Source organism: Melopsittacus undulatus, chromosome Z (genome assembly GCF_012275295.1).
Source record: "Melopsittacus undulatus isolate bMelUnd1 chromosome Z, bMelUnd1.mat.Z, whole genome shotgun sequence".
Taxonomy (NCBI): domain Eukaryota; kingdom Metazoa; phylum Chordata; class Aves; order Psittaciformes; family Psittaculidae; genus Melopsittacus; species Melopsittacus undulatus.
Window position 1 is genome coordinate 48,069,676 of NC_047557.1, and position 19,359 is coordinate 48,089,034.

The 19,359-nt window shown below is 40.4% G+C and overlaps 1 protein-coding gene across 1 annotated transcript in view; it reads right to left on the reverse strand.

The window, feature by feature from the left end:
* The window catches only part of ROR2 (receptor tyrosine kinase like orphan receptor 2), a 155,444-nt gene extending 136,587 nt beyond the window's left edge, over positions 1–18,857 (reverse strand). Inside the window, exon 1 of the mRNA XM_005154906.2 lies at positions 18,636–18,857. Within this exon, the coding sequence (XP_005154963.2) occupies positions 18,636–18,705 (70 nt within the window). The 5' untranslated portion in view covers positions 18,706–18,857. The remainder of the gene's footprint in view (positions 1–18,635) is intronic.
* Positions 18,858–19,359: the final 502 nt, after the last annotated feature.

The following is a 19,359-nucleotide window of genomic DNA, read 5'->3' on the forward strand; positions in this document are numbered from 1 at the left end:
AGATCCTTCAACTCCAGGGCAATTAGGAAGAAAAGTGGTTTAAACAAAAGAATTCTTGAGGTAATTTTTTTTAAAATCACAAAAAGATACAATGCCTATTAAAGGGAAAGGGCTTAGGTCAGGTATTGTTAGTAATTACAGCTACACAACCTCATCTTCAAAGCATTAAACAGTGAAGATGCTCAACTTCCCACTGACTCAGAGTATATCATTACTATTATGCATAGAGAGAAACTAAACTGTTGATGGCAACCCCAGGCTGTCAAGCCAGTCCATGTGAAATCAAGCATTTCAGGCAGAAATTTGACTCACACTTTTTTGAATTCAAAATTATGATTCTTGAAAGGTGAGAAGAAAGGAAAGATGAAAGACACTGTAAAACAGAACTGCTGACATAAAAGTGGTTTAGTGAAATCTGTCTCTTTGGGTGTTTTAACTTTAAAGGCAGAGTAGTCATAGGGAAGAAGTCCAAGGCTAAGCAGAAAGCTGTAATATCGCAGGGCCCTAAAAACAAAAGGTGGGTTAGAAACAAGATATATTTTCAATATTTCAGTTATTTTCTGTCAAAAATCCAAAAAGCTGTGGTTAAAAGCAAGGTTAAGAGACACTCTTAGAATTCAGGTTTTCTTTAATGCTCCAGAAATCAGAAGTTACTCCTCTGTCAGCCATAACTGTGGATGGGTACTTGGTAAGAAAGCATATCTAAGAAAGGGTAATTCTGAAATAAAGCTCAAAAGAATATCTAAAATTTAATATTGTTAGCTGTGCTCTGAGCAGGGTCTGGACACCATGAAGAACTGAGGGTCCCTTCCAACCCCAGTTATACCAGACAGAGTATATTTCCACTTCCTTTGTCTGTTCAGTGCCTAGCCTACCTAATGCTCTATTGTTTTAACTATTTGTCATTCCTTTTGCTGTTAGATTTGGCCATCAGTCATCTTGCAACTGAACATCTGCTTCTTTAGATTGACCACAACTGAAAATCCAGCCCATCAACAAGAACTGCACCTGGGGCTGTTGGCAGTGTTCTGCATTTGAATGTTTCAGTGCTCTCAAAAGCAATTCCCTTCGTAAAAATGCAGAGATAAACCTGAACATAAGCAAACTGTGGTACATTGAGGCAGACTTCATAAATTACAGTATCCTGCAATACTTGTTCCAGTTAATATAAAAACCAAACCCAAGATTCTTCTTGTTTGAACAGAACAGCTTTAATGTTTGTCTCCGCAAGCCTCGTACAGATTAATGAACCTAAGAGTAAGAAGTCTAGGACAATGCACTACTCAAGTAAGCTAGAAATATAGCCATTTAGGCAAGTGAAAAATATCATACTTCAGAGGACCCTGCACTTCATTCTACCCATGAGAATCTACACATTCGTTAACATATCTACCAGGGTAGCGTGAATTAGAGGCACAAAGGCAAATTTTTAAATAATTAATTTTAACCAGTTTGCTTTTAGTGTCAAAAAAAAAAAAAGAAAAAGGAAAAAATCTCTATCCTGTTAGCAATCTAAAATACCCCACCTTTCTGAATTACACTTACAAAAAAAAACAAGCGAATAATGAATGGTTATAAACCATGTTCAAGTAATCCAAACAAAAGCATTCGGGCATTTCTTCACCAAATGTTAATAAAAAAAAAAAAAAAAAAAAAAAAACAGGTATTTTGAAATCCAGCAATAAGCAACTGCAAAGACATACAAAAGCCCAAGATTAAACCAGTTCCTGTATCTTGATCAGTGGCCAGGGGAATGTTGTTAATTTACAACATCTATACTGCTTTAAGGGGAGACCAGTTTGCTTGAACAGACTTTCTAATCTAAAACAGCTCAGGAACTAGAAATATCATCTCTCAAGTCTCTAGACCCTAACTTTAATATTTGTTTGAATGTTTATTAGCATCCTCAGTGTGACTTCATTGACGGTAATAGAATCATGCCAACCTACAACAGCTGATTATACTTTTTATTATATACTTTTTGTAGTTATTATCCTGTAGCCAGCATCAGCCTCTACGTTCTGCAATCACATAAACAGAATAAAGGATTAGAGAAAAAAAAAAAAAAAAGCAGACAAGATGCCCTGCTGGTGTATGGAACTCCTTCTGTAGTCAGCAGTTTGCAAAATCCCGCTTGGAGAAAACGAACTGTCCTGCCACTTCCTTTAAATGTGTGCATGTTTCTTAGTACACACTTTCATTTACATTCCTGTAAATTAAATTAAAATTATACTAGCTTACTGTGAGCAAGCTCTTTCTTCAAGACAAGCCAATATCTTCACAGCCACCCTCCACATCTATGAAAACTATTTCTCCAAACTCCTGGAGCACATGCTGCTTCTCTTCACATCAGCAGAATAAATGCCCAGATGACATTTTATCATTCTGGTCCAAACAAAGTTCTATATGACTCATCTTCTTTCAGGTCAAATCCTGGCTCCTGTTCACATAAAAATTTCAACTTGTTTCCAAGCCTGAAAGTCTGAGCTTCACAGAAGGACTTTAAAAGCTAGGTACTGAGTGAGTGATATCATATGGAATAAATAATGACCAATGGGAATCAAGGTGAACTACTTTAACTTCATCGTTGTGAGGATGATAGCTGAAATTACCATAAAAAAAACCACACACACAAAAAAAAACAAATAAACCCCAAGAAGTATTGCCAAATTATCAATTTGAAAATACTATTTTTTCCAAACATATACCACAACTGTAAGTTACCGAAGTTCCATGATTCTTCAACCATATATGTACATTTTCTTATTTTCTAATAAAACCATTTTAACATGAGGAAATCTTGGATTCAGCCATTTCAGAACAATTGCTTTCTTCCAGTTATGACATGCCAATTCTTCTCTTACGCTTTCTATTTTAACTTGCAAACAAGCTTTTAAATGTCTCTAAAATTCTGATTGGTATTTACTTGTTCATGACACTGCTCTAGAAATACTATCAGTTTTTGCCATTTCCCTGTGTTGCAGTCTTCCTTTTTAAAAAGTAATCATTAAGAATGAACCACAGCAGTAGGGCACACTTATGCCAGGACTTTTACAGGTAGTAAGAAGAGCTTAAATTTCATATTTCCTTGGATAAAATTGTAAGCAAGCTAGTTACTTCACTTCTTGAATACAAATCAACAGAATTTCTGATATAGAGGCTTTGGTTTAGCATTTAAATCTCTTTCAGTTTCTTCTTAGAATTGAATATCGTAGTATGTGTATGTACAATCGTACCTAGTGCCACATCTTCATGGACACACCATACGTATAATTGGCATTTATAAAGTTCTTTCACTATTAAACAGGAGTTTCAGGAGGTGTTACTGCCTACACAAAACAAGATATTACCAACATCTTCAACTGTGTCAGTGAATTTCAACTCTGTGCTCTGTTTTAGATGTTTAACACTAATGGTTGCAGAAGTAACACAGAAATTCGCATTTGGAAAGTTAAATGCTTTCCAGTTTCAATCTTACGCAGTATAATCATGTGGGTCTGGTTTCTTTTTTTGTTTTAATACATCTTCTGAATAGGTAAAAAAGAATTATTGTATGTTCACTGAAAGAGTCTGGTTTCTCACAGAGTTAAAAATTCATTACTGCCTTCCTCAAAGGGGTATAAACGCTAACTTAATTAACAAATTTTCCCTGTGTGTCTTTACAAAAGAGGTAGGGACTGCCTCCAGAACACTGCTCCTCATGCAATTCAGAATGCCACTATATGAAAGACAGATGTCTGTCCCCACCTATTCTAGTCTTATACAGCACTGCGTTTGCTAGACTCATATACAGACAGAGGCTGCTATTTGTCACACAATCTGTATGTGTACATGAACTTCGCAAGCCACTGGCAAAGCTGTTTTATTTGTGGCACTGGTTATGAGAGGTACATTTAGAAGAGTGTTAACCATAGGAGATAGCTGGTTTACAAGCAAAATAAAATGCAAATAGACCTTATGAAACAAGGTCTTTTAAAGTTCATCTCAGAAGATACTGCTAAGCAGGAAATTGCAGAGCAGTCCTTAGATTTTTACTAACAGTCTTGTAGGGTCTTAGTTCTGAACAACTCATGGTTCATGTACCTCCTTCACTGTCCAGTCATGTGGAGACACAGGCAAGTTTGGCTTTAGACGGTTAGGGTTCACTCACATTGTTTGTCAGATCAATAAAACCATACGGTGAATCAGAAACCAACCTAATGCAAAAACACACATTAGAGTCTGAAAAACAAATCATCCTGAAGACTTCTTTTCAGTCAGAGTTATAATCACACAAGTGAAAATATAAAATAAAAAAGAAGACCAAAGCAACTATTCTACACTACACAAAGGTCTGCCTTCTTCAACAAAGACAGAAACAAGGACTCCACATAAATGAATGTTCAGGTTACTGAAGTTCAATGGAAGGTTTGAGAATCCAACATTTTTTTTTCTGTGGAGCTGAGTGGCACTCTAGAGCTAATTAAGCATGGCAAATGATTTAGCAACACAGTTCACAAATCACTTATCATGTAAGTGCTAGTCTACTACTTATTGCAAAATTCAACGCATCGCAAGTCATGCCTGATAAATTACGATGATACAAAACTGGTCAGTGAAAGAGCTCACATACAGATGTTTTTTAATATATGTGAGAGACAGAGAGACAAACTGATACTGGTTCACAGATCCAACCAAAATAAAAAAAAATGTTGTTTTAAAACTCTTGATGATGAAGCAGCGATTTATATAGAATTCTTTAAAAATAAATATATTTGTGTTGTCTGACTGAGGAACACCTAGAACATGAAGGCTTTTACTGCTTGGATCTTTACTACGGCTGTAATCAGGCCAAACACCAATGAAAACTGTGCAAAAATCAGAGTAACATCTTGCTGATAACACTGTTGTTACATGACAAACAACACACTCCCAAGCAAATATCACAAATGCCAGCTTCAAATATGTACAAGGATTTAGCACAGTATTTTGTAAGTCAGTCAAATAAGTCTCAAGTACTGAAAAAATGAGCTCAGGAATCAGCTGTTAGTCTTCACCTATATTTTACCATCTGCACATAGAATAAAAGTACAAATTTAACTTGGTATCTAAATCTCAAAAATTTTCCTCACTTGGATAGTCACTTGCAATATTAATCTCTTTGAGCTGCTTTTCCTATAGTAAATGTCAAATTACGTAAGTTTTGAGAAGTTCCAGATGCTATACTTATTTTGAGGGTTACTAACAGATTAAAATTGTTGCCTTTAACTTCAACATATAACTTGAAGCTGAACTGCTTCATTTGCTAGTCAAATAGCATTTTGCCCAACTCTAGGGAATAAATACACCACAGAGCAGAGAATTCTTACCACTTCATAAATATCTTCTTTACAGCTAAACTATGACCTAGATAAGACATTTCATCACAGAGCAGAACATTAAATCAACTAAACTGTTTTGTTAAAGGAGCAGAACAAACTTTAGTTTTTTTCAGAATGGAGGGGTACCCTTATAGTGAAGAGAGTAACAACTAATAGTATAAATTAAAGTACTGCGGTTTTTAATTTTGGGAGTCAGGAAGGTTCCTTTCCAAATGATGGTTTTTAAATTAAAGACATTTAGAGGTCTCAAGTCTTGGTCCCTTTTGGACATTCATCCAAATCCCTAAACCACCAAATATTTTATAAAAACTTGGCAGTCTCTGCACAGAAAAGCCCAGGCCTAGGACTGACCTGAGTCATAATTACTAAAGAGAGTGGGTTTATCATTTACCCAATTTTTGACCAAGTGTCATAATGAAACATGCTGTAGGGAAAAAATTAAATCATAGTAACAGAAAAGTAAGATGAAGTGAGAGGACAGGATGATGGGAGTTATAGGAACTGCAAACAACCCTGTACAGATAATGACAAGTGCACATCTTTATTCTCACATTATTTCTATAATTTTAAGCCCAGAACTTATTTCAGATGCTTTTTAATGCTTGAAATTGAAACTATATCATATGCTCCCAAATGTACAGTAGTTTTACTTAATTGCCTTGGTCTTGCAACATGCAACTGGGAGTTCAAAAACTGTGTAGATGAGGCCCTCAGTGACACGGTTCGGTGGTGGTCTTGGCAGTCCTGGAGTACCAGCTGGACTTGATGACCTTAAAAGTCTTTCCCAAGCTACTTGATTCTGTGATTCTAAGTACTCCATAATATGGGATTTTTAAGATCAAAAGACAAAAGACTGTATCAACCACTATGACATTAAAGGATACAATTTTAATATATTAAATTTATGCAGGCATGATACTAAGAGAAACTGTCATTTACAAAATGCTTGCTATGGACTTTGCCTGAACTCAGGAAAAAAAAGAAAAACATAAAACTGACTCTGAAAACAATCAGAACTCAGCTAAGCCATTCAAATTGATGAATCTCATTCTCTAGTGAAGTACAACAATATACCTATATACAATATACAATAAACAATATACTGAGTTACAGAAAGCTACAGAAAGGCAAGTTATTTAAGAAGAAACCACAGAAGCAGAGCTTTAGACATGTCACAAGAGTTTCTCCTGAGGGAAGTTAAGCTCCCAAGGACTGTAATATGACAGCTCCTATCCTGCATTGAATGACGGCATGAAGCCGAGGAACCAGCGGGAAATGAACGTGATAATTAGTTTGGAGGGAAATGTCCCATATGACATTCTTATGGACGACATATGAAAAATCTACATAGATGCAAATGACAACTCATTGGAAAACCACAACAAGAGTTAACTCTTTGTAGCCAACTGACAAAATGAAGTTTCACCAGTTTCAATGCGATAGACACTTTTCTTCCTGAATTCCACAGGCTGTTAGGTGTTGCCAATATTTTGATTTTGGCAAATAAAATAAAATGTAAGAAAAAAAATGGTACGGACTGGGTAGAAATAAAGATGTACAACTAAGTAAAGACAGGCTGAAGGTTTTGTGCTTAGACCATTGCACTGGTACCAAATGGGGAATTGGCAACAATTCTGCATGAAATATCTGGAGTAGATCAGAACTTGAGCAATGCCATCCTGCCACAGAACAGTCAAGACATCACTCTGAGAAATATAAACAACGTCATCTGGTAAATACGGGAAATAATCATCTTCCTTTAGCCAGTGTTGGTGTAGCCTGAGCTGGAATATACCAGTTTTGGTTAGTATGCTTCAAAAAAGATGTTTTGAAGCAAGTCCATGAGACATGTTGAGCACAACCATGAGATTCGGAAAACAGGATGTAAAAGGCCAAGAAAACAGGAGGGGGAAAGGAGTGTCCAAGAATAGAAAATATGACCTTTAAAGGTCCTTTCTAATCCTTTTTCCCTAGTCATTTTGTAGTTACAAATCTTGAGCTTACTAGAAAATAGATATAAAGACACTTGAAGTGTTTCTACAGAGCCTAACACAGTGTTGAAGTTTGATTTTTCACCCTTTTTTTCTAGAAACAATAAACCATGTGCCAATGGCCAGCACAAAGGTGACATTTCAAGTATTTAACTGATCACTAAAGAATTGCCTACAGGAAGAAGTTGCTACGTTTAGTTTACTCTGTGGTTTCACACTGATCTACTTTCTAATAACTACCTCTGTGGACACAGTAAGTGTTCAGTAAACGTGAGGTAGCATTTTCCACTTTTTGTAATTTTGAAAATGTGCTGTAAATTGACACCTCTGCATTTTGTAGTCCTTTCCTGTGTAAACATTATCTTCTCCAAGTCCAAGAATCAAAACTGCTCCTTGCTTTAATTTGGCCTATGGATTACAAACCAAGATAACTTCTGAAATCTACCTTTCCTAACTCCACATGCTCGTCTCTGGATTGTATGATCCTTGTTGAAGCATTTTCTACACTTGATATGTTCATAAATAACACATTGACAAAAATTATTTAAAACATTGCCCAAAAGCTCTCTAGACATAAAATTTGAAAGAAGAGTGATGTTTATTCTCTTGTGGTTTGGAAACTACAGCATCATTAATTTTGTAACAGATTCTTTATTACCTCTCTTAGGGAAGAGATTGCTGAATCCTATTTCTAATAGACACAGAGAAAACTAGATGAATGTGCAAACCTCCTTAGTAAACCAGGCTGAATTACTATCCACAATTTCAGATATTAATATCCAAATTCACTGAGTTTGCAAAACCAAGCATAAAGAACAGACTCACTGCCTTAAGATAGTTATTAACTACTGCTTCTGGTCTGGCTGGAAATACTAAAAAAAAAAAAATCAATGTATTGTATTAAATTGCTTCCAGGCAGAGCTAGGAAGCACAGTTATTTTTAAAATTAAAAAAAAAAGAGCAGATATATTTTCCTCATGTAGGTTTGGGTTAGATCCTGTTCAAGCTTGTAATTTTATCTAAATAATACCACTTTCCCCTTTGTAAGAGATCCTGGTCGGTCATGAAAGGAGTCATCATTTAACCACCACTGAAACTACAATTTTTTAAATAATTTTTAATGTTTAAGCTCATTCTTCAGCTACTGAGTTCCCAGGATACCACAAACAATTTTTATTTCCCCTTCCTTAGTCAAGGCATTTCTTGTATGAACGTAATTCCCTGGTTTCTCTGTCATAGATTCCTCCCCTTTTTTTCTTTTCAACTTTATAAAAAAAAAAAAAGTTTCATGTCTGTTCTAAAGAAGCATGATTTGTATTTCTCAACAGAAAGTTTCAAGATCTAAAAGAGTAATTACAGCTAAATGCTACAAGATCCTTGCTATGTTCAACTTAGAATATTCAAACAGCACACTGAAAGCTTCAACAGATCTTTAGAACCTTCACAAAACTCTCCTTTTGTCCATTTCATTGTTTACTGTACAAAAAAATGCCTCTTGTTTTATTAACACATTTAATTTCAAAAGGTCATGCATTCTTACCTACTATAATGCAATACAAAATTCGGTTGAATCCTGAAATTCACCTTATGCATCATCTGCTGGAGATTCAACGGCTCACTCAAACACAAACAGAAATGACAAAGAGTATTTGTGGTGAGAATAACTTCCTGATGATTAATTAAACACTTCTTTGCAGACCAGACTTTCGGGGCAGGTGAGATTCTTCTTGTTTGAACAGCACAGGTTCAGCCCAGCTCTGCAGAATCCAAATCTTAGACTGGTGCCAGATATAGCAATATTGTAAAAGTGTCTCTACCCCACACACTTCTGTTAATATCTCTGCATATTGCATTTCCTACCTCCAACAGTATAGACCCATGGCAATTTAAGGTACTCTGTGCTAGGGCTGCCATATGTTCTCTCCCCCAGCCCTCCAGCTTGGCCTCTTCCCCACACTAGCGTTGGAGTTTCTGGGACAGGAGGTAAGCCAATTCAGGAAGCCTAGCCAGCACTGAGTTGGGCTTTGCAGTGTTAGTTTTTGTCCAGTCAGCTCTCTGATATACAGTCTGAGTAGTTTTGCATTACTTGACAATTACACCTCAGGGCAGGCACACCTCAAGGGCACTTTTTATAAAGAAAAAGCTTCTCCAGCAGAAATGGCAAAATGCGAAAACCAACACACATTTAGAATCAGGACATAATTGTTACTGCCCAAAATAAAAGGGTATATGAAATTATATTGGGGATTATCTGTCTAAAATCTATGACATAGCCTTTATTTGCTTTTTTGTGTCTTTGGGTTTTTAAGAAAAGATAAAGTTTACTATACACAGAAACATCACTGACACATTATTAGCTCTAACACTGGTTTTTTTCTGTAACACAATTCTGCCATGTCATTTTTCTAAACTAGAAACAACCACAGTAAAACTATTTGATAACTTATCACCCAGAATATGCAAAATCTTGGCAGTCTCTTTACACTGTGTGACTTCTTGCTAAAACTTTACTATGAGGAAGTATGCAAAAAATGTTATACATGGTGGAAGCCTCTTAAACTTTCAAGCAGTTTTGTTTATTATTGGTTCATACAAGAAATTCACAGAACCTTTCTTAAAGTAACTCAGCTGCAGCTGTTAAGAGTCCTGGGCTGTCAAGTAATACCTTTTTTTCCCTCTTTTTCCTCATTTTCTGATCTTGATCTTTTCAGCAAAGCTTCTGATACACTCAAAAGTTAATTTTGCTAGACAAACCTCATGAATGTTTCTAGAACTGTCCTTGGTTTTTTGTCTTCCAGAAATGCCTTATTCTTCTAATATCAGACCTTTGTTCTACATCCAAAAGAACAAACCAGTGAGGTACTGATACCTTTGTTTGATCTAAGGGGGCACTGCTGTGACTCAGACCTCCTGTCTCTCAGTGTGCAGCCCTTTCTGCCAACACGAGTGATCCCATAGACAACCAGTTTTATCGTAGCAGTCTCACAGGGACCTACTGTATCAGTAACCTATTCTTGTTTCTTTATATACCTGTATCTTACTGGAATTGCAGGCATTGGCCAATGCTGTATTAAACTGTATTAAACAGCTTGCAGTATGAGATGAAATTAAGGATGAGTATATAGAGAAACAAAAGATAGTGACCAGCATGATACCACATAATTAGCACAACCTTTAAATGAGGGATTTCTAGAGACATCACAACAAGGAAGGATGACTATTAGTTTTGCAGGCATTTATAAGAAGCTCCAGTGAAGCATGAGGGAAGAAACTAGGAAAGTGTGTGACACAAACTGACACGTGCTAGCTAAACAGAGGTTCATTAAGTCTGCTCTACAGGTGCTACTGCTGCTCCTATTCCTACACTCTTCCCAATTGCTCAGCAAAATTCTTATCACCAAAGGCTACCAGTTGTAAGTGAGCCAGTGCAATAGGTGACTTCCCTGCTAAACCTCAGCTTGGTAGTAACATTGCAGAACTTACAGCCTCCTCTGACCCACTGGCAGAGCTGTTCACGTGAGAAACCTCTGATGCATCAAACTCAGAATCGACTGGGTTAGATTAGACCAAGTGAACTACATGGTTTTTCTGATGTTGACTGAAACAGGTTACCAGATGTTCATCTACTGCTCTGACAGGAAAGTTGGAAGGTGATAACATCCCACAGGAAGGAAATTATAAAAAGCTGGGGAGAGGGAAAGAGATAACTTTTAGCCGTGCTGTTGGATACAGAATCATAGAATAGTTAGGGTTGGAAAGTACTCTAAGATCATCTAGTTCCAACCCCCCTGCCATGGGCAGGGATGCCCAAGGCTCTGTCCAGGCTGGCACTGAATACCTCCAGGGATGGAGCATTTACTACTTCTTACAGGCAACCTGTTCTGGTGCTTCCACAAAGAACTTCTTTCTTATATGTAACCTGAATCTCCACTGTTTAGGCTTAAACCCACTACCCCTTGTCCTATTGCTACAGTCCCTGATGAAGAGTCCCTCCCCACCATCCTTATGGGTCCCCTTCAGATACTGGAAGGCTGCTATGAGGTCTCCACGCAGCCTTCTCCAGGCTGAACAGCCCCAGCTCTCTCAGCCTATCTTCATACAAGAGGTGCTCCAGTCCCCTGAGCATCCTTGTGGTCCTCCTCTGAATTCCCAGAAGGGTACCCATCCACCCCTTAAGCAAGGTATATTTGAATCAAGACACTTCAAGCCACACCTCATTTTAAGTAATATTATCAAAAGCTTAAAAAAAAAACTAGCAATATGACGAATAGTTTAGGAAGAAATTAAAACTTAACAGACTCCAACAAAAAATACAGTGGGGTCTTTTACATGAAACAGAATATCAAGAAAATGACTACTTAGGTATGAAAGTGAGGAACTCTGCCTTCCTGAAAACTGCCATGGTAGTTTTACATATGAAACATATCAAGCTTAAAATACCACTAGTATGACAGCAAGCAACCTGGCCATATGCAAGAGGAAAACTACAATAGTTACAGCATGTTAAGGCCTTTAGAAGTGAAAGATTAATATCTTACCAATAGAAAAGTACTTAAGAAGTAGCTTTAAGATCTTCCTGTGAAACACAGCTGAATTACCTGAGCTGTGTTCTGGACTAACCTGATCCTAAGATTTTCCTGTGCTGGTTATCTCTGCCCCTGAACTCTACTCTTCAAAAGAAAAACCAAACCTTTTGTGCCTCATGTACAAGTTAGAGATATGAAATCTCCCTATCCTGTTGTAACAGGGAGGAAAGAAAGCTCCTTCACTTCTGCAGGAGCCTGCTAGTCTCTTCAGTTTGCACTGGGTAGAGTTTTGCGATTCCTCTTTCAGACATACTTTTGTTTACAGTTCATGTTATAGAAGAGAGTGTTTCTGACTAGTAGAAGCCAAATTTATTCTTTACAACCATAGGATCTTACACCTATTTTTTACTAAAGAAATGGGGATAAAAAAATCTTCCTGTCTTTTCCTGTATGGTACCTGTCCCCTATATATCCTATAACTGAGTATGACTGCGTTATTACTTTGATGAGGAATTAGTCTATTCATAGTTTGATTTATGATTCAAGTAGACAGTTGTGTATGTTGTTTTGAAAAATAAGACAATTTTAGGAGAACTCTAACAGAACTTATTGTTTCTGCATACAGTCAAGTCATTCTATTTATGTACACAATACCACTAAAAAAAAAAGGAATTAAACTACCAAAAGCAAGGAAAATAATTTCTAGAACCCACTTCATCTTAAAATAATACTTACCAGATAAAAGCTAAATGAACAGCTAGAGCAGTGTTGGTGAGAACAAGGGGCAATGACTAGGAGTTACAGAATTAAATGTCTATGCATCTTATGTAAAAGAAAGTGTCCAAACAGTGAAGTTAGAATTAGTTCAGTAGGTTTCATAGATTTGACAATATATCCACAGGTACTTTTCATTCAAAAAAGTACACTGAACGTGTGTTTTCACAAGTTCACATCTAGAAGTGGAAGTATAAATCTGACAGGTTTTTAGATGCATTTCTTCCATGTGAAACTGATGGAGAGCTCTGTGACAAAATGCCTACAGGGATCCAATCTAGTCTCCTGATTGGACTACTCACACTTCAAAACTAGACATTGACCAAACTGTGCTCTGGAACAGTTCCAAATTGATTAACTTTGCTGTTCCTGCAAGTAGTATCCTCACAAAACATTTTCCTGTTGCTCCAGCACAACTGACAGTGGAAAGAAGAAAATGTCTTTCTTTGTTGTTCTCTCTGTTCACCTCTGCCCACGTAGCCTTTCACTTCTGCAGAATCCTTTTTCCCTATGATTACCTTCCAGCAGAGTCAGCTTACTGATTTGACTAAATAAACAAAGAGCTTCAGTTGCCCATGAAACTGCACCCTCACAACCACACAGCCTTGAGGTTGTCAGTCAGATCTGCTCTGGACTCAGAGGTACTATGTGCATAAGACAATTCTCATTCTTCAAATACCTTCTACTCAATCAGTATAATTGTGAAATCTTTCCTCTTCCATGAGCTATTGTATACCACACTTCTTGATCATCATAGAGAGGCATGCATTGGGACAGTTTATACAGGAAAACTAGAAGACATCAATATAAAAAAAAATAATTCAATCAGCAGACAGCAGTAACAGCCCTTTGTTTCATGAAGCAAGGAACACAGGGAACAGTACTACATAATACTTGTGCACAACAGCTCATGCAGATACGCAGGAACTGATAATAAACCAGAGGAGAAGCATGGAACTGTCTATAGGACATCCAAATTTCATCTTCAACGTCATCTGCAAACTGCTCTAGATCAGTGCTACCACCCTGTGAGCTAGCTAAGCCTAAGGTAGGTGGAATACATCTACTTATCCCTCGTCACAGTAAACGTACCATTGATGAAATACATTTCTACTGTGATTTCTTGTTTTCACTGAAATTACAGTACAGATTTATTGGTTTTCTTCAATGAAAACTTTCACCCACTGCTGATTAAAAGAGAAAGTCATACTCTGTAGCCAAGGGATCACCCTGACTTCTTGAAAAGCACCTTTTGCTGCCACCACAAGTCACATAGAGCTATTTTTAGTTAAAAAAAAGGATCACTGGCCAGCATCATTTGGAAAAGAAACTGGAAATCCTTTCCCAAACTATATGAAGAGGACAAACAGATGTGAAGAGAAAAAGATTGGTTGTGAGTCAAGTCTGTGGAGAACATCAGAAAAACCATCTAGCAGGATGTTTGAAATTAATATTAGTGCACAGCAAAGGCTTGGAAAAAGTAAAAGCAAAAAGCTGGTAAGGGACATTTCACTGCAAACTACTTACATGTTTAGACAAAACCAAGAGGAAAGCCAATAATTTGTTTGTCCTGAGTGGTTACTAGCAATGCTGCAGCAGTCTGCAGTATGAGTAACAATTAAAAGCAGGATTAACAAACACTGCATCCTCTTTCAGTGCAGCAAAATCCTGTCATTCCTTTTCTTTGAAGCTTTAACTGCTTTGTAGTCACTGGATTAGAAGACTTGAGGACTTGCATACTTTCCAGACATGCTGAGCCTAATGACAACTTCCTTTACAAAGCAACAGCCTCACAATGAATAAACAAACTTAAATAGCAAACCATTCTTTGCACAGAGAACATAGTGACAGATGCTATAAATTAGATGGAATAATGTAAGTAGCATTTCTTCCCTCTGAGCAATAGCGCAACACAACACAGAACCTCTATAGAAAGATTTATGTACGAAAGCCAAAGGAAGTTGGCTTAATATATTTTCCTTGCCTGCAATGTTCAAAATAACATGAAGAGGCATTTTAAAATAAATTCTCTCAGTCAAAAGTATGATTTAAAACCTCAGACGCTGACTGCTTCTAGCTGACATTTTTATTGAATGCAAAATGTGAATTTAAGACTTGGAGGAAAAAACCATGGGGAGGACTCTACAAGTAGTCTTCTATATAGAAAATTCTTGTAGTTATCAAACAAAACTCAATATTTATTACCACTTTTCCTTTTATATTTCATTTTCATTGGTAAGTGGGCCAAGACTGTGAGTTTTCTAATTAGTGGTCATATATATTTCCATGCCAATGACAGTTCTGAAAGCTCTTCACACCTTACACAAAGTGCTGTAAGTTTAGAAAAAAGATCATGCTTCCTGCAAACAGCTGGAAACTCACAAAACAAGATTAATTTGCCTTGTCTGTCAACTGGTCCTTTTCTTCCTGCATCTTGCATTTCTATGCTGTTTACAGCAGAAAAAAAGATTAAGGAGAAAACTGCAATTCCATTACAAATGTTTAACATAATCAAGATACTCTAGGGGAAAAAACATTCAGTGGCAACCCTTGACCCAGTATAAACTTCACCACTGAACTACTTAACGATTTAATTAGTGATAAGAAAGGTTTAATTAAGGTTTGACCTAAAAATAGTTAATGTAGTCAACATTATTTACTAAAAGCTATGAGAAAACTTCTTGAATTTAAAACTGTATCGACTCTTATCAGGTGGCCTATGTACAATTTCCCGAGCCGAATCGCATTTATTAAAGTCAGAAAGGAGCTATACCTAAATCTCATGCAACTTTAAAAGGTTCAAGCGTTTTACAACTTTCTATAGTTAGGTATTTAAAGGCATTCAAAAGTAATCAGTGCTTCTATTCATTCCTCCACTAACGTTGTACTCTAAGATATAGGGGGCTGTGTTGGGATTTTTGGTTGGTTGGTTTTTGGGTGGCTTGCTGGGTTTTTTAATTCATAAAACTAGGTAAAGGTTTAGAAACTTCAGGGCTTGCACAGTCATAGCACAGCGTTACCATCATGTTTTCATACCCAAACACTCTGTTGACAACATTTATTTATTTATTTTTAACACAATATTCTGCATATTTTGCAAGTCACACGAGTATTAACTTAAGGTTGATTAAACGTCTTTTCCTATTTAATGGTAAGGCGACAAAACTATTAAGTATACCGTCCATCACCGGCAAGTGACCACCCTATATTATTCTGTTGCCTCTCCTTTGGTCGTATTGTAAAGTGAACACTGAAAAGACCGAAATAACATTTTCAAAAATAAACCTTTAAATGTAATGTAGCTTAACAAAGACTCTGTTTACCATTAAACAAATCTAATTTAAGAGAAGAATACCGTTTAACAATAAAAGTACACAAGTATTTAGTGCTGTGATTCTGGCCTCTCAACCACTGTGCTGTACATTCAGCGAAGAAAATGGAGTCTCCAACTTCATGCCTACCGAAGTATAGCGAACCCACGCTTTCTACAGGTGGCTGAGACTATTATCACAAGCCCGTCTACGAGGCAGCATTAAAAAAAATAATCCCCAAATCCACTTTTATTGGTAGTTTGTGATTTTACACTGCCTCCGAGGTGGCTGCCCGCCCTCGCCGCAGTTGAAATGTCTCCTGATGACATACGCAGGCAGGGAGAGCCGCAGCATTGCTCACAAAGGCAGACGGAGATGGGAACAGCCCCGCTCACAGCCGGAGCCGTCGAGAGCCGTTTTGGCCGGTCGCTGATGCCCGGGAGCCCGTCCCCCGCCGGGAAGCCGCGGGAAGGCTCGGGGTATTGAGGAGTAGAAAGAGGCTGGCAGTGGCAGATGCACAAGCGTTGCTGTTCACGGGCTGCAGGGGGCCAAGGGAAGGAAGGGAAGAAGTGCCGGGACACCCTGCCCTCCTCCCTCCCGCTGCGCCTGAAAAACAGATCTAGCTGCCGCAGAAAGAGGGCAGAAAGCGCGGACTGGGACAGAAAGTCCGGCACCTCCGTTTATACCGTGCAGAGGACGGGCTATCACCCTACGGGAGGACTCACTGCCTTTTACCACAGCCCCCTCCCGAACTCCCACCCGGGAGACCCCCGGGACCCCGCAGGAGGGCAGGGCGGCGGGGCAGACTCTTCAAAGGGAGCAATAAAGGCACTAGGAAAAACAAACGCGACGGGAACTGACCCCGAATCCGCTAGCTGAAACACGCTCCCCTCCTGCTCTCCCCCCGGAAAACCCCCAGACCTCTCTTTACCTTTCTGCTGACCCTCTCCCTTCACGGTAATGCAACAAATGGCAAGACCTAGGACCCCGGAGCTGAATAACAGGAAATATAGGCATCTGTCACCTCCCGGGGAGAGGTAAATGGATTAGAGAAAGCAACAAAGGGAAGAAAAGCCCTTTCAAACGTGCAATTGATTAACAGATCCCCTCTAATCTGCAGCATCACTGTTTTTCCTTAAAGCCATTATCGGTCTCCTCCAGCACTTTGGTGCAATTAACTTAAAGCAAGGAACGGCGGGAGTTCTGGGGGCAGGCGATGCTCTGCCGGCCACCTCCGCTCCGCCCGGCCCTGTAGGAACGGTGTGGGAACGGTCACAAACCTGGCGAGGAAACGGTGCCTCCGGGCATCTCCTCCCTGAGTCCCTGGGCAAAGCGCCCTGGGAAGCAGTTTGCGAGCAAATTTTATCTGCTGCAGAGGGGGAGAGGGCAATTTTCCCGAGAATGGTTTCACGGAAGATCCAATCCGCCAGCCAGTACCTCCCCGGCGCATTTCACATCCCAGAGAAAGAACACGTTAAACCTCCCCTTTTTTGCTCTGAAGGCACCACATATCTGAGGCGTACGGGGGGGAGGGGGACGGGAGAAGAAAAAAAACAAAAAGGTTTTATGCGGGTTCTTTTACAGGAACAGTAACTCTTACACCATCGCGGCTTTCCAACCCCAAGCGCTCCCCAAGGTCCCTGTAAATCCCGGCGCTCGCCTGGGAGATGCCGGACAAACTGGCAACTGTTCAGCAGCGGCACGGGCGCTGTCACGGCGCAAGGTCAGATGTTAATAAGGACAGCTAATTCAGCCCTAAAAACAATTGTGGAGCTCAGTGAACTGAATCCTGGAGTTTTCTGAGCCCAAACGCTGACCTCCTCAGTCCCTGAGGGTCGGTCAGGTACGCAGAGGAAGTGGGACCCTCTAAAGCTCAAAATCACACAGGAGACCCTGCGAGCCTCTATCAGTTGCAGGCACCGCGGCTGCCCCCTCGCCCACTCGACTTTTATACACAAACTCCCCGCTTCCTCCTGGTTCCTGCTGAGATTCTGGCAACACTCAACGACCCAAATAATAATACATTATTATAACCACTCCGAGGGGAGGATGGGAGGGCGGGCGGAGTGAGGGAGGAGGCTCCACTTATTGCTACCCACCCTCGGCAACAACAAAACCTCCAACTTTTCCTTTGTTTTCTCCTTCTTCCCCCTCCCTCCCCTCGTCGCTAACAACCAGCCTCAGTGCGCGGAACCAGCCGAGGAGAAGCACGGGCTGCGGCGGCGAAATGCGGCCGGGGTAAAAAGTTTTGGCGAGCCCTGCTCAGTACAACCACCACTGCCCTCGCCTCCTGTCAGCCCCCGCCCCCTCGTAAACTTAGAAAAAGAGAAAAAAACCCAACATCAGGTTTCCATTTTGAAAAAAAAAAAAAAAAAAAAAAAAAAAAACAAAAAAAACCCCCCACCCCAACCACAAAAAAAAAGGGGGGGGGGGGGGTGCGGGGGAGAGAGAATGGAAATAAAGAAAGGACAAGGAAAGGAATAAAAGTAAGGGAGAAAGAAAGAAAAACAGTGAGTAACCAGCGCGCCAACTAGCAACAGGGGATGCTCGCAGCTCCGCTGATCCCAAACGGTCAGGCGCAACTTCCTCAGACCAGGCGCAGCTGTCCCTGCGGCACGCACACCCCTTCGCGACGAGCTGCAGCATCCTCCCTCCGCCGGTCCCGATCCCTACCTGCCGCACGGAGCTGGAGGAGCGCGGCGGCCGCCAGCAGGGCCAGGAGTTGTCCCGCCGCGGGGACCATGCTGCCCGGCCGGCCGCTGCGGCAGAGAGCGCCGGGATAGCAGTACTTGCTGGCAGAGCGGGGTCCGCTGCCGGTGCCGCTGCCGGGGGGGGAACCAGGCGCTCACACAAAGTTCTCCTCGGCACCGCCGCCCAGGCCCTGCGCTCCTGCTAACGGACTGTCCTCGACTGGGGGCGGAGGAAGCCGCGCTTCTTTCCCCTCCTCCTCCTTCTCCTCCTCCTCTTTCCCCAACATCCCAACGTCACCCGGGACAAATCCGACACAGGGGAGGGGAGCGGAGCCGAGGGGCGGACGGGACAAGGACAGTCTCTGCGCGCCGGCACCCTCTGCCGGGGGCTGCTCCGCCTCTGGTCCTGGCCCCGGCCCCGGAGCGGGCAGTCCACACCCGTCGCTCCCTCTGCACAGGGGTAATGGGGCCTCGGCAACCCCCAAGAACCAGCAGGCCTTTGGCCCCCTCCAAAGGGCGAATCCTGCCCCCAAAAGCGTCAGGAGACCTCAAGGTTCCTCAGAAAAATCCCCAATAAAACAACCAACCAGCAGGCGGGTGGGCACATCTGCTGCTTCTCCCATGTGCCTCCTTTCTCGTCGCTGCACAACCGACGCCTTTTTGCACCCACACAGCGCTGCGTGATTGAAAACAGCTACTCCTGCCCC